At 40.4% G+C, this 16,488-nt stretch overlaps 1 protein-coding gene across 1 annotated transcript in view; it reads left to right on the plus strand.

Annotated features, from left to right (window-relative positions):
* Nucleotides 1-233: 233 nt before the first annotated feature.
* Nucleotides 234-16,488, plus strand: part of SAXO1 (stabilizer of axonemal microtubules 1) — a 34,037-nt gene continuing 17,782 nt past the window's right edge. Inside the window, exon 1 of the mRNA XM_050913714.1 lies at nt 234-403. Within this exon, the coding sequence (XP_050769671.1) occupies nt 327-403 (77 nt within the window). The 5' untranslated portion in view covers nt 234-326. The remainder of the gene's footprint in view (nt 404-16,488) is intronic.

Here is a 16,488-nt window from a genome sequence, read left to right on the forward strand (position 1 = left end):
GGTTCCCCAGGTGACTGTCAAGATTTTCATGCCCTGGTCAGAAGAGGCTTGAAAGCATGACCACAGAGCTCTGGTTGGGACACCAGTAGAGGAACCTGGGCATGCTGCCCCGGGGAAGGAGCTGGTCAGCTGGGATGTGTAGCGCAGTCTGTACCAGTGTCATGCTCTGTCCCTGCTTCTGGAGGTTCCTAGACCATCTTCTGACATAATTGTCTCCAGGGACTGCTGCTGAAGAGGTTTTTTTTGTTGTTGTTTTTTTTTTTTTTGTTCTGCTATAGAGTATCTGCTGGGAAACACCTGAACCATAACTGTTTTTCTTAGCAAACATGTCTCCTGTATCGCCTGTGCCTTTGCACGTAGTTCCATCCTTGAAGAAGTGCGTTTGTCAGCTGTGCTCCTGTGGGTATGTAAAAGGCTGGGGAAAGGAGCTTGGAGTTGCGGTTACTTGGCTAGCAGGCTGCACTGCTCTTTAGGGCTGCACTGTTATTCACTGCTATAAGTTGCATGTGAAAAATTATAAATAGAGGTAACTTAAAGCATTTTTAAAGCTTTAAAACGGGAAGTATTTTTCCCCCCATTCTGCCTATTCAACTACGTGGTGCTTGTTTTTGTCATAGGAGTAAACAATGGCAGGGAGACTTCCCATTTTTTTCATGTAGGTGGATTACATCTCTAAGAGGAGAGCTTTCCACTTTTTGGCCACAAACTTGCTTTTGAATGGGTGTTACTGGCTTTGAGTCTGTGTTTTTAATGTAGTACAAAGTGATACTTCCTTTGTAAACATGCAAATTCTGGGAAAAAGTATGGGGGTAGAGCTTTACAAATGGAAGAGACAACTGAAAATACCAGGATTCATTAGCGGTTTTGTTAGTGTCAGTCTTGTGAATGTATGCAAACGCTTTTCTTGAAAGCAATTATTAGCTTTAGGCCCTTTGACATAATGTCCATTCTCCCATATTTGCAGGTTAAGAATAAAATTATTATTGGGGGGGGGGGAAAAAATCTTTCTGACTCATTCAGATTACATGCCTTTGTTTTAAAGCTACTAAATAATTATGAAGAGAGTTTAGAAGTACAAAATTCCCACCCAGAGTTTATATCAGGCTGGTATGCATTGTTGTTATTCATCATGACTAACAAGCACATGTACTCCAAAAAGAAAACCAGTAGAAATGTTGATACCAAGCAGATTCTAAACTGTATTTTTTAGTACTTTCATCAAACTCTTATTTGTAAGGTACAAGCGCATCTGCTCCCACCATTCCTCATTCTGTATGTATCATGCCTTTTTTTTTTTAATCAGTATTTATGTTCGATGTTGGGAAATGTGTTCCAGAGAGAAGTAACAATGATTTGATTATTGTATTAGAGGACTGTGCTATCAAGGACCTAAACATGTAGCACTGAGATCTGGATTGAGAAGGATCCTCTGGTTCTAACCAAGTAATGTACTGAAGTATAGGTCTGTCTTTGAGGCCTGCAGTAATCTTTCAGATGCTAGATGAGCTAGTAGGGTAGCTAAATGTAAGGATGTGGATAATACCTTGATCATGGCCTGTCTTAAGAAAAATTAAACTGGATTTTGGGTTGCTACTACATTGACACTTCTGGATTAAGAAGTAACAGCTAAGAATTTTGAGTTTCCTGTGAAGACCTGACCTCAGATTCCAAGTAATATATATAAAAGTGGAAATGATATACCTTTGCACCTTAGGGACCTTTACTGCTTGCAGGTAAGTGCAACACTGTGGTTTTTGTGTTATAAGTAGTAGCTTACCTGTCCGCTGGTTTGTGGCGGATACTTAGGAAATTGTGGTTAGGCTTATGTTAGAAGGCCATCATAATTATGTTGAGCTTTAGGATAAAATCCTGTAGAGAGTGATTTACTGATTAGTGAGAGGGAGTTGGGAGAACAGCAGAGTATTTTTGACAGCTACAAATACAACTTTGTATATATTTCTGTGACTTCTTTAAAACTGGGTATTTGCTGAAGAGGAATAGAGTATTCATAATGTACAGTGTAAAGTGTCTGAGAGAGCTATCCTGAAATACCATTCAGAAGTACTTACCCATTAAGCTTGGGAAATTAATTTTCTCATTACCTTACTAATCAGAAGATTCCTCCATTTAACTTCCTAAGAATGAGGAATTTGGGCTTGTGAAGTTAGGTGCACTGGATTATCATTAGCTGAAGTACACAGTACAAATACCTCACTTTCCTCTCCAGAGGAGAATATGCCATAACTTAGTGCAGCACTGCAGAGCAGTCAGTATTTCGCAGTTTAGGGTTGCCTGTCCTTACCAGGTGAGTTCCAAAAGGACAGGTTTATGAACTTCTATATTGCTTGGTCTCTTTTTTACTTTGGAAGATTATACTAATGTTCTTTTCTTACCAAAGCGTGTATGTATTGCTCCTAAAGGTATGATGAAGTGTCTGGAATATCTTTCCTCCAAGTATAGTATCAAGTGGTACATTGTTTGCTAGTAGCATATCAAATAACGTGTAGCTATAACAAAACATAGATTGCTGTAACTTTTGCAGGATAACAGATAACTGTTTGCAGGCTGTCCTGTACATGTTCTGTCTCTGCTGAACATACATCAGTCTATTTTTATTGAAAAGTAAAGCTAAAAGATAATTGACTATGACTAGTTCACTGAGCATTGCAAAGTGCAAGTACAGTTCTGTCGGTGGTTTTCTGCAAGTAATGGGAGAAACAGTCTCAATTAGAGACTTAATGAACAGCAAGTCCCCTCTGTTAGTTGTGTAACTGCTGCTTTTAGAGTTGTTCATTGTGGCCAGTGGTAGCACTAGCTGAGAGAAAATTTCTGCTTTGTGCTAGGAATGGCCATGGATAGAATACATATGTTAATTCTCATAAAGGCAGACAGATATGGTTTTAATGAGGCATTTATACATTCTGTACTGTCTATGATGGTATGGATTGAGAAAATACTTTATCAGCTGCGAGAGGCAGAAGTAGTAGAGGCTATGAAATACATAGTTTTTAAAATTAAGATGACCTGTTCCATCACAGCTTTGAGATGTTAGGGAAAGACTCTTTTGACCTAGCTCTTCTAGCTAATGCGGTATGGGTCCCATGTGAGAGCTACAAATTTTCTAGTGATTCCAGGATGTTCAGTGCTCAGTACTTCTCAGTATGGATGTTTACCACACAACTGCTAAGTGATAAGTGACGTTTATGGATGTGTCCGTATACATGCATGTATGGAGAGACAGAGAAATACATGTGTCGTCATTCCTTATGGGCCAGATTCACACCAAGTTTCTTTCATTCATGGATGGTGTGTGTGTGTGTGAGATGATGGATGAAGACATGAGGGTAAGTAGTTCCAATTTCAGTGTATTAGGACAGCAATGCAAACGAGCTTTCTGTAGCAGCAGCTGTACAGTGAGGAGATGTTTGAGATAACTTCCCACAATTTGTGTGGATATACTGACTAAAATCTCTTAAATTAAGAATATGTGAGGGCAAGAGCAACTGCAGGCAAGGATTACTGCTTTTCTTGCTCTTGCATCTTGTGCAAAACCCATTTATGCACCATGAAGTAACACTGAACCTTTAGTAATGCCGTAAGCACACGGCTGAGGTTCTTGTAATGCCTTACAGAAGGGATGAGCAGTCTTCCACAGTGTCATGGGGACAATTGAATAAAAGGAAGCAGATTTTGGTGGGGTATTTGAGATATATATTGAAGTGATAGTATGCTTTTGCCTAATAACTCAGCTTTCATTGTTTTGCATGTAGAGGAGTGTATGTTCATCTTCAGTATAACTACAGAAAGGTTTCTCAGAGTTGAACTGGTAAACGGTCTAAGATACTTGGTAGCTACTCAAGAAACTTTTTTTTAGTGGAGATTGGGAGAAGATGGGATGAGTAGGGACTTAAAAGGAGATATGAGTGCTCCAGTTTGAGTTCGGCCATGGGGTCCTTTAGCAAGCCTGAATTACATTCATGGCTTGATGGTTCTGGTTCAGTCTTCTGTGTTGCATCATTTGGAAAAACTTTGGCAGAAATTACTCTGTTGGTAGCTATGACAGAATGTTGCATGAGAGCTCTATCTTACCATCTGCAATGCTTAACAATTTCAGCTGGGCTAACTTGTTAAGTGTGGCACCATTTGGAGGTAGCTCTTCCATATGAGAGTACTTTTAGGACCATCCTACCTGGTGATACCTACCTACATTCCAGTCTATGTGAAGCTGTTCAGCTGTGTCTGATGGATTGTGTGTGGGCTTACAGCTGGGGACCTCTGTGTTTAATTGGCATGAAGAACAATTACAGAGTCCGAGTATCTTTCTGTCCCTATTCTGGGCATTTTAACACTTCTAAATCATGTATCACATCTGATGATAGTTTTTCTCTGTGGCACCGACAGTGGTTTCTGATACATTTACACGTAGGCAGAGTCATCCCAAGAGGTGGATCTAATCCATAGTAACTCATTTATGTACTGTCTGGCAGCTTGACTGTCTCTTCCAGCTGCATGCATTTTAGTCATTTGCACTTAGGAATACCAGTCAGCATCCTTGTCCCAAGAGGCTTGCAGACTGTAAGACAAGAAACTAGCCAAGAAGCCTAATTAGAGATGTGGAAGATGGATGTTTTTAATCTAAATAGGACTGGTGGTGTGTATGCTGTAGCTGCTGTAGAAGATATGTGTATGAAGAGAAATGGAGAATAGGACACAAGTGGCACCTGTTGCAAGTCAAGGAGATGGCAAGTAAGGTAGCCTTTGGGAAAGAAAAGTGGTAAGATGTGTGCTGCTAATGTGGTTCATCAGAATATAAGAGAAAACTGTCTATTTAGGAACAGTGCTGCACAGATCATCAAAGGCCATGAAATAAATTGTGTGAGAAATGTCTGATTCTCTCGTCCTTGCAACAGGTTTACTGTAGCTGTTCTGCTTCTCTCTTATGCAGTGCTTGTATTGCGTTCCATGCTGTCCTACAGGGTGGAACTTCTGTTTGACTCGCGCAGTTCATGGCAGTGGAAAGACCAAATGACCAAATCAAGATTCTTGACAGTAGTTTTTATCAAAGGTGCTTGATCTGAATTTTGCAGTACATATCATCTCAGAGAAAGGTTCACTCAGTATGGGATTCACCAGTGTTGTCTGTATTCCTAACACACAGAGTTCTGGTAACCAATACTCCTATCTTTGAATTTTTGGGTGGTTCTTTTATTTCATGTCATTGGGGCTGAATTTTTTGTCAGTGGCTGTTTACCATTTTAAAAGATCAGATATTTTCTTAGTGTTTATAGGAAACAGGAGCATAGGCTTGGGCACTGCTTAAAAGCTACATCCATCATGTAACAAGGGAATTTTGTTAGTGAGCGTAGTGTAAAAAAAAAAAAAGTCTTAACAGACTGAATACATCTTTGATTACATAATTTTGCATAGTTAGACCTCTGGTGAAAATACTGATCCTTTTAGCAAGCCATTTGTAACAAACTTTTTTTCAACACTAAATGCCAGGTGCAGCTATACTGCGAGTATTTTTTTTCACCTGACGCTTGCCAATTCTGGACACTTGGGTGCATCGTTTCACTGATGGAGATGGTGATATCATGTTGCTGAGTGATGTCATCTCCCAGTGCAAGGGGAGCTTTGCATTTTACTCTTGGCAATTTTTGTTTGGAGAGTGAGTTGGCCACTGGAGTGTGACTTCCTATTTTATTTATTTTTTTTTTTTAGTAAAGTGGGTCTGTTTACATTGTAGCATGTTCTGCTCATCTCCATCTTGATATCCTGAAGTCCCTTTCTGAAGATGTTGGAAAAGGTTTTTGTTATTGCCTGTTGTAGTCCTTGTGAGAATTTCTTGGGGTTAAAGTGACATAAAACACTGTCGTGGTTTAAGCCCAGCCAGCAACTAAGCACCACACAACCGCTCGCTCACCCTCCCCTCCCTGCCCCCAGCAGGATGGGGGGGAAGAGAATTGGAAGGGTAAAAGTGAGAAAACTCATGGGTTGAGATAAGAACAGTTTAATAATTGAAATAATAATAATAGTAATAAATTGTAATGAAAAGGAAAATAACAGAAATAAAACCCAAGAAAGACAAGTGATACAAATGAAAAAAATTGCTCACCACCAACCGACTGATGCCCAGCCAGTCCCTGAGCAGCGGCCTTCCAGCCAACCTTCCCCCCAGCGTTATATGCTGAGCGTGACATCATATGGTATAGAATATCCCTTTGGTCAGCTGGGGTCAGCTGTCCCGGCTGTGTCCCCTCCCAACTTCTTGTGCACCCCCAGCCTACTCGCTGGTGGGGTGGTGTGAGAAGCAGAAAAGGCCTTGACTCTGTGTCAGCACTGCTCAGCAATAACAAAAACATCCCTGTATTATCAACACCATTTCCAGCACAAATCCAGAACATAGCCCCATACTAGCTACTGTGAAGAAAATTAACTCTACCCCAGCCAAAACCAGCACAAACACTTAGGTGCTGAGTGGCTGCAGTGACGACTAGTTTCAGTGGGAGTTACTAAGATTGTTTTGCCTCAGAACTGGTTTAAGAACTTGAGTGTCTGTCAGAATGGACACATCGTCAAAACAGCTTCTGTAAATGAAGTGCATCACTATGGAAAGCACTGAAACTTCAGTAACTTGACTCAGAGAGCAGAAATATAATAGCCTGGAAATGTCGAACAGTGGAAGTCTCCTGAGATGAGAAGTCCTACACAGCACTTGCGGGGTCACTTTTCAGCAGTTTGTGATGTGATTTTCACAGTGTAGAGTGTTAATTTGCATGCAGACTGAACATTGCAAAATTCAGGAAAAACTAAGCAAGAACTGAGTGAAATTCTTTCCATAGAGCTCTGTTTCTTTTATTAGTTTTAATGAAATTCTGGCTTTAAACCAACTTTTAAAAAACTGAGTGGGATTTCTTCTAGCAGATACTAAAGATGCTTAAAGCTTCATCATTTTTTCTGTATTGGAAATAGTTTGTTAACGAACTGGCAAATGCATGTCTAGAAAGAGCTTTAGTAAAGGCCAGAGTTGGACTGAATTCAAGTAAAACAGTTCTTATAACCCTAAGAGAAAATTTTCTGTATTCCTACAGAAGAACCAATTTGATTCTAAAAATAAATACATAAATGCAAAGCCTATCCTGGAGACTCTAAATTCTTTGATTTCAGTTCTGTCAGTACTCCTGATAGCGACTGGCAATTTCCTACCTATTGCTTTCACACATTACTACCTATTAAAATTGCTTATTACCGGTTCAATCCATTGTTACTATGCATGAATAGAGTGCAATAGAATTAAACCCCTATTATAGACATTACAGTCTTTTAGCATTGCAAGAACACAGGTCCTTTGTTTTTCGAAGACATTTTTTTTAACCCTTCTTTTTCTGTTCCCTTCTCTTTCCATGCAGTATTCATAGAAAATGGGGGTGTTTTATAAAATACTTCCACTTGGGAAAAGGTAGCATTTGGACTGATCTCATCTCCAAAATGCAGGAAGAGATCATGGCATCAGGTCATTAGATGGCATTACTTCATTAGGTCTTTACAGTACTGGTGTAAGCTGATGTATCTCCACTGGTTATATGCCGTTGACTCCAATATTCAGTCTATATAATGTTTAAATGATTGTAGGGGGTGAGTGGGAAATCAAAAGCAAGGCTTAGAAGTATTTTCTAGATTCCTGTGATATTCTTGAACACAGCAAACATTTAAAGTATACTTCACATTAAGTAGCTAAAGGAGAGACTTCAAAGGCGGGGGGGAAGAAATCTCTTCATGTGCTTAACTCTCACTGGGCCCATGCAGAATGGGTCTCATCCTTTTATGAAACATCTTTCCTCAGCTTAAAGACTGTAAAGGGAGTAGTTGATTGTTCATGGTGTTGGGAAAGGTACAGTATTATTCTTCTAGTCTTGGCTTGAAGAATGAAAAAATCAGGCAGAGATGGGCTAGTAAAGGGTAGCTACAAATCCCATTTAAACCAATGGGAGATGCAGACACTAAGCACTACTTAAAAACTCAGACCTGGAGTGCTCAGAGTCCTTGTCTTCAGCACACAATTTATTTGGAAAAGGCGTAAAACCAGCAAAAGCACATATAACTTCCCAGTCCTGCTTATCTCGTGTTTTTGTATTAATACAATAAAAAAAGTAGTGTAAAAGGAATCAATATGTAGAACAAAGAAGTCACTGTGGAGGACAGGGCATGGATACTGTCTGTATTTTTGTCGGGTGGTGGTGTGGCACGGGTTGTTTTGGATTACTTCTTACCTGCTTCTGTGGATGGCATACCTGTCCTGTCACTGGGCACCACTGAGAAGAGCCTAACTCCCTCTTCTTTATGCCCAGCCCCACTAGCTATTTATACATATTAATAGAGCTCTCTGAGCCTTCTCTCCTTTAAGCTTTTTCAATCTCTCGTTTTATGAGAGATGTTCCAGTCCTTTAACATCCTTGTGGCCCCTTGCTCCGGTATGTCCACGTCTCATACTGGGCAGTCCAGATGTGGACACAGGATTCAGATGCCTCTTCCTCAGTGCTGAGTAGAGGAGGGATCACTTCCCTTGATGGGCTGGCAATGCTCTGTTCAATGCAATCCAGAGTGCTGCTGGCCTTTGCCACAAGGGCATGTTGGTGGCTCTTGGCCAACTTGTCTACCAGGACCACCATGGCCTTTTCTGACAAACTGTTGTCCAGCTAGTTGGACATCAGACTGTCCTGCTGCCTGGAGTTATTCCTCTCCAAATGCAGGACTTTGCATTTCCCTTTGTTGAATTTCATGACATTCCTGTTGACCCATTTCTTCATCCTGTTGAGGTCCCTCTGAATGGCAACACACACAGTGGGTCTGTGAACCACTTCTCCTGGTTTTGTATCATTTGCAAACCTGCTGATGGTGCCATCTGTCCCATTATCCAGGTCATTCATAAAGGCGTTTAATAGTATTTACCCCATTATCCACCCCTGGGGCACACAGCTGGTGACTGGCTTCTGGCTGGACTTTGTGCCACTGATCACAACCCTTTGAGTCCAGCAGCTCAGGCATTATTTAGTCCACCTCACTGTCCGCTTATCTAGCCCATACTTCCATCAGTTTGTCAATGAGGATGTTATGGGAGACAGTGTCAAAAGACTTACCAAAGTAAAGATAAGCAATATCTCTCTCCCCTCATCTACCAAGCCAGTCGTCTCATTGTAGAAGGCTTTCAGTTTGGTTTAAGCATGATTTCCCCTTCATAAATCTGTACTGACTACTCCAAATGACCTCCTCCAGCCTTTTTGACAGCCAGTGTTTGGAATGGGTTTTCCAGGATTATTTACTCCGTCATCTTCCAGGGATTGAGACTGACTGGCCTGCAGTTCCCCAGATCCTCCTTCGTGACTTTCTTGAAGACAGGAGTGACATTTACTTTCTCCCAGCCCTAAGGAACCTCCCTCTGATTGTCACAACCTTTCAATGATAAAGAGAATGGCCTCAAAGTGACATGGGCCAGCTCCCTCAGTGCTTGTGGGTGCTCCAAATGTTTCCTAACCTGCTCCTCCTCTACCAAGGGTAAGTCTTCCCTGTCCCAGACTTTCCCACTGATCTCAGGGACCTGGAATTTCTGAAAACTGGTCATACCAGTAAAGACCAGGGCTGAGACTGAGATTCGGAGGTCATGCCCTCACTCTTGAATATAATTAGGTGCTTAGGGAGCATGAACAGCCGATTCTTGCAAATCAAAGCTGTTGATCTTGAAGAAAGATGCAAACCATCGGTGTGAGCCAAGAATAATTTCCTGGGGCTTGACCAGCTGTGCAGGCTTTCTTTTCAGGCAGATTTTCTGCAGTAGGAGGAACAATCTCTGTGGTAACGCTGGTCAGGAGAGTAAGCTTTACTCAACATTTGTCTCTAAGGCCTCTCCCTGCTGCTTAGCAGGTTTAGATTTGGAAGTCAGTATTAATCATCAGTTAATGTTTCTTGTAACCATTGTTTCCCAAATAGTGGGAAGTGCTAACAGTTAGAAGATCCTGACTTTATCAAGGACTTACAGTTTAATGCTTTGGCAGTATTTTCTTCCCTTATTGCATAGGTAGGAGTGCAAAATTAATCTTTTTTTACAAGTTATTTCAAAATTTCTATTTACTTAATTGTAATGCAAGTGGATTGAGAAGAGAGTTCTTGTGATATCGGGTGTTCTGATGTAACTTCTTTCAGAGGTATCAACATGGCTTTGTAGGAGCATAAAATGCTGGAACATGAAATAAAACATTAAAACCTTAAACTATTAAAAAGGGAAAATTTGAAGACACATTAACAGGAAAACATACCTGTTTTTAAAATCAAACAAAAATAGTTTTGTTAAGTTGCCTAAAAATCAACCTATTTTCATGGATTATTTCCATCAGTACCTTCTGATGGAAAACAGCTGTCAAAAATGACTGTCTCTATTACAACTTGGGTCGGTGTTGTGATGGCACAGATAGTTGCTCATGGTAGGGTTTTGAAGATAGGTATTGGTATAGATGTTGGTTTTCTGAAGTCAGCTGGGAACTTGTGACCTTCAATCCATTTTCAATTTCCTTCCTAGAGTGTTTGCTTTTCAGGCTATGATGAAGCTTATGTTTGAGTGCACCAGGAGGTCTGTATTTCCTGTTCCCTAAGGAAAGGAATGACTGTACTGCATATGACTACTGTATTATTTTTTTCAGCCTTGTAAAGCATTCTGCAAATTGTGCTCTGACTTTTTGTTGCTTGGTCTGCCAGACTAGTTTGCAGACCTGCGTGTTGTACCCGTAGCAATGTTTAACGCTCGGTTGAACTATGGCAGCCCTGCCTTCTGAGTAATCTTACTGTGAGCATGTTCATCTAAATGTTTGAAATAGTGGCTCTCTCAATAATAATTTTTCATGTGAGTCAAGCTCAGTTCATCAAGAGCTAGTTATGGTTGGATTAAATGGGCCAAAGGATTGCAAATGGCTGTCATCTTTCTGTTGGATATTCTAAGCATCAAAATTAATACCACAGTGCACTTAAGATAATTTTCTCGTCTGTGTTCCTTATCCTCGCCATTAGTTTGGCTATGTTGTGGTGAAGAATTTGCTGCTCTTCATTGCAAATATGGGAAGAAGTGACTTGGGCATGTGAATCCTTTATCTCCCCTTGGAATTATCATATGCTGGTTTCTCATGTCCCAGGACCTGTCACTCTGTGAGGAACATTTCCCAGCTGCATACACTTAGTGCAAAGAACAGGCAAGCGTCAAGACTAACTGGTAGGAGGAGTGGAGTGGCATCGGTTTATACTCTTGCAGTTCTGGCTTGGTTAATGTAACATTGTTTTGCCTCTTTAGTATCGAAGTCTGCCTTTCCTGACTTTACTCAAGTTTTGTCTCTCCTATTTACAGTGCATGCAAATAGATGGCTTCTGAAGTACATTTTACTGTTGCTAGATTGGTGTATTTTTCCAAGTAAAATAATAGCTACTACTTAATGCTGAAGCCAGTTTGTTCCTCTGACAGTCATTATCCAGATTATTGCAGGTACGGTAAAGGGTCAGTGAAAGGGGATTTCTGAAAAGCATCCTTACTCCTTGTGAGATTACTAACCTGCTTGTTTCTCTCTAAGTAATATTACTGCACGTAATGTCGCATTGCCTTACTGTGAGATGAAAGCCCAGGATAATGGGAGCAATCAAGAATTGATTGTATTTGCGGTTGTTTAATGTCCTGAACTTTTCACCAGAAGATGGCAGCAGGCTGATGTTAGTCAGAAATATTTCTACTGCTTACTGTTGGATAAATGTGGAGATACTGTGCTAAATACTTTGAACCAAATAGTTTACCATAGCTCGCAGTGAGAAACTGGACATTGCAAAGCATTGCATGTCAAGCAGTTTCGTGGGTTTGTAGGTCTGGCTGGCTGCTGGCCTGCAAGTCCTCTGCAGGTCCTGGCCATTGTTCAGTGATGTGCTTTCATTTGATAGTCTTTCAAGAGCATTTATTTCAGAAGAAAAATCAAAGCAGGTAAAGCTGTTGCTTAAATAAGTTTGCATTTGTTGCATATTGCCTCTCAATTCAAGAAAATGTCTCATTCTGTTCCTACAATTAATTTTCTTGGCAATAAACTTCAGTTAAATGTGAATGCACGTTTTCTGTGACAGAGACAGCAAAAGTGGAGAAAGGGCTGGAACTGATACTGCACGATGCAGAAAGAATTCTTGTTTTCAATGAAAAGCCTATGTAAATATTGATAAAAAATGTGGAGTTCAGCAGCTTTTGCAGATGTTTTGTGGTAACTTTAATGGAAAATAAGCTGTGTTAGCCAGAGAAGCAAAGATGTTTTTTACCCTGTAGCCATAAATTAATCTTCACCATAGTAGATGTTTAGCATGTTAACAAGCACAAAATGTCAGTTAGATACATTTATGAATTTTCTATTTTCAGTGCATTCAAATATTGCACAATAACTTCACCATTGGCAAAAATCTCCTTCTGAAGAATTTAAGGAGAGGAAAATGCAGATGTTTTTCTTAGATGAGAAGTAGAACACCAAATCCAGCCAGTGTGATCCATTGCACCATGGCTTGATAAAACTTAATGCCAAACCTTCGGATTTCCCTGTGTGCCTGAGGCTGAGTTCCTTTAAGTTGTTCAATATGGGCAGACACGTAAGAAGTGGTTACCTGGTCTAAGGTCACTTGGGCTTGCCCAGACCCAGTTGTCAGCTAACAGAGACAAACTACAGACTGAGTCCAAGATGCCACAGTCTAAATCTTGCATGCTGTTGCCACTTGTTCCCACATGCTGATTCCTAACCCATATCCGTGACAGTGATGTGCCTGCAGCTGTTTTTAATGACCTGCTTACAGGAAAACATGCTAACAGTTCCAAAACAAACAAGCAAAAGTAAAAGATCCAAATTCTTTGAAACTGTGGCTCTCAAATGAGTCTTTACCTGTGGAAAATCGGGTGTTTGATTGTGTAGGTTTAACTACACCATACTCCACATCGATAACAGGGCTGGACTGATCTGCTACAGGCAATGGTAATTCCAGTGTTTCCTTGCTTTTGAATGCTTCATTTTGCACCTTTGGTTCATTAACTGTTATAAAATCTAAGTATTAGGAGTAGTGCTTAAGAGAAATATTACATCAGAAAACTTCAAATTCCATAGTTTGAGAGCAGCCTTTCCAGGCATATTTATGAAAAAGTAATCACAATGTTGTTATCAAAATAGTTCTTTCAATATGCAAGATGGCAGAAGTTCATTCATTGGTGACATTCGGTTAGCTTAAAATTTGTACTTGCATTCCCAGTAAACACCACTGGTGGGGCTTTCAAGTCTGTCTGATGACCAGCTTTGCACAAGCCAAAAGCCAGGAATGAAGGATGTCAGATTTCAAACATTCATGTATATTTTTATTATAAATCTTATTATGCACACTACTTAGCATTAAAAGGCTGCACACAGACGTACTTTTAATCTGTTATATTTGGTTTTTAAAGCCAGTACCTCTGGCTAGTGAGCTATCATGAGTTTATGTACCTGCAAGTTAATCCAGTAGTATAAGGGGGCTTTAACATGCCAAAGACACAGCGTATATTTTGCTAGGTTATTCTACAACTAGTGCAAGTTGCCTAGTTATAGAATTAAATTGATAACTAAAAGCAAAATCCAGATTTCCAAAGTGGCCATTCTTCCTAGCACTTTGACACCAGTTCTCCCTTCTTCCATGCTTCTTCCTTCCCACTTAAGCCCTGGGTATCCTTTATACCTCTGAGGGCTTTCCATAATTCTCTCCAATCCATCGATATCCCTCTACACTGTCTGTCCTCTTGTCTAAGGCCAGACAGTGCCTTTATTGTCTTCCTGCATGATTTCTCCCCAGCCTCCCTCTAAGCACATTTGCTCCTTCTAGCTTCAGGTGTTCCTCTTTGCTGCTTCCAGCCCCCAGCATCTGTCTCACATCTCTTTATACATTTGAAAGCATCTGCTCTCAGGTTGCAGCTTGTTTCCCTCCACATACCTGACTACTGTAGAGACTTGTCTGATGGGAAATCTGCAGGAACTGTTTTTTCAACGTGAATGAACAAGGTGTAGCCTCTGAGATGCTAGCTGGCTGTCAAAAGGTCTGGAGGAGGTCCTTACTGTGCTCACAAATTGTTTACGTGCGCACAGCCTGCTTCTTCAAAACGGAAAAATCCTGGAGAAAAGCCCCTTCATGTTTCCCAGCATTTCCAGAAACTGCTTTGAAAATATCAGTGTTCTTTGCCAATTACAGTGTTTAGCAACACTGTCTAAAGCATTGTGTCAACAAAAAGGTATTATTCTACACTCTGGAGTCAGCCTAGGGATTTGATCAGGAGTGCATGTAAACTGCACTAAGATATCAGTGATTATATAAGACTTCCTAAATTCAAATTTCCAGAATAATTTGCATTTTTCTGCATAGAAATGACCATATGGGAAGCAATTGTATAGATTAGGGAAAAGGAAAATGGAGCAATTAAAATTCCCATCAGTAGGATATGCCAGCAATTTGGAAAGTTTGACGGATGCATGTAGAAATAAGAAAGAACACAAAATTCTATGACCATTTTAACATGATCTCATGCATTTCAGAAAGCCAGTCAATCTGGCTGTCAAGAGAAAATGAAAGGGTCGTGAGCATGGCTTCACCTGGGTAGGCACAAGCCAGCCAACCCACCAGTTTTAAATAAAAAACATGGGTAATTTTTGGTAAAGGCGGCTGTCGTGGGAGAATTGAGTGGGTTGGCTGTCAGGACAGAACTGCACTGCTCAACGACATATAATCTAGACCTTCTTTACCATGCAGGGTAGGCATAGCAGATGGATACCGATTTCTGAGATGTCTCTTGCCTGACACAGTCATGCTTTGTACTGCATCCAAGGACCCCGCTCCTCCACTCTGGTGCAGAGTGGCAGCACAGACCTCAGGGCAGAGGACGCTCACTCTGATCTGATGAATTTGAGCCCCGGATGGTGGCCTTGTGCACAACACGGGACGTCCGTGGATGTGACCTTTTACTAGTTCTGAGGGGTTGTTCTCTTCACCATGTATTACCTTCTGTATTGGATTGTCTGTCATGCTACCAGTGGCCATGGATAATCACAAGTCACCAGTAGCTGTGACTTTCTCATAGGTGGTGCTGCTGCACCTGTGTTTTCAACTTTCTCTGCAGTGGGGCGTTTGCTAACTATTCTGGCCAAAATTGAATGCAGTGCTAGGTGACGCAGTGGCTGCTCTGACTTAGCCACTTGGTGCCAGGTGCTTTACCTTGAATGCTTTGGCTTCAGTTCTAGCGATACTGTGCCTACGTGTACATAGTTTCCTAAAGAAAAAGCTTCACAAGTTAATGCCTTGTAAGAAGTACACAAGTTACAGGTTTCAGAAAATATTACGTCAGTTTTAATTAAAAGAATACATTTTTTCTCTCTAAAACGTAACAGTGCCTGCTGATTTAGTTAACCTGATTGTAGTAAAAACTGGTATTTAAGAACCTACCTAAAGCTTATGAGAGTTGAATTCTATTTTTTGTTCTTACAAATTCCTAGTTTAGAAACTCTGAAGGCCTCATTTTTTTTTCTGCCAAAAGGGCTCTAGTATTCAGATCGTTACAGGTGGCTGTTGATAAGTATCTGAAACTCACTCTGTGGAAATTTACCTGTATTAGAAGTTGTGTAATCTGGAAGTATCTTAGGTTTCTCTAAAGTTTTTAGGAAAGCAAGATGAGCAGAAGACCTTAATAAATTCTGGCACCTAGGTTTGCAAAATTTAGGCATCACACCATACCCAGACAGAGTTGGCCAAAGGCAGAACCAGAAACTTTTAGCTAAGTAAATGGCCCTTTAATAAAATTTTGGCTACAGGATAAGGTATTTCACGCAAATTTTATGTGTGGAATGTCACTGATCCTTCCATAGTTCTTACTACTCTTTATTTAAATGTTCAAACAACTGGTACATGACTGAATAGTTTGACATGCTGCAGCCTGGTGCAGCTTGGCAGAAAGAATAGTATTGCTAGTACTAAAATAAGGTGAAGGGAGCATACTCTGGAGGCTGGTGTCCTTGTAAATGAATGGTTGTAAACCGTTTGCTAGTGCATTGGCATGTCTGCAAGAAATAGACTGTCTTTTAAAAAGCTTCTAACAGTTGAAGGCAAATAATCTGTGGTAACAGATTTCAAAGAGAAGATAGATATCTACGTCCCTTAAGTATCTTTGAAAATAAATTTCAAGTCTAGAAGGACATGTGATTACCTAGTGTGACCTCTTTCATAATGTATTGACTTTTGTGCGGTACCTGCATTAAAAGTAATGGATTGTAATTGAAGAAGAACTCATAGTCTTAATGTATTTTGTGAGTTCTAAACCTGCTGCCCTCCATTTCTAAGAAAGGATAAAATGGTAGCTTCTATGCTAGCTAAATATCTTACCCAAAGAAACAGTTTTTCTTACATTCCATATCCATTTCCATATTTGCT

This window comes from Gymnogyps californianus, chromosome Z, assembly GCF_018139145.2.
Source record: "Gymnogyps californianus isolate 813 chromosome Z, ASM1813914v2, whole genome shotgun sequence".
Classification (NCBI taxonomy): Eukaryota; Metazoa; Chordata; class Aves; order Accipitriformes; family Cathartidae; genus Gymnogyps; species Gymnogyps californianus.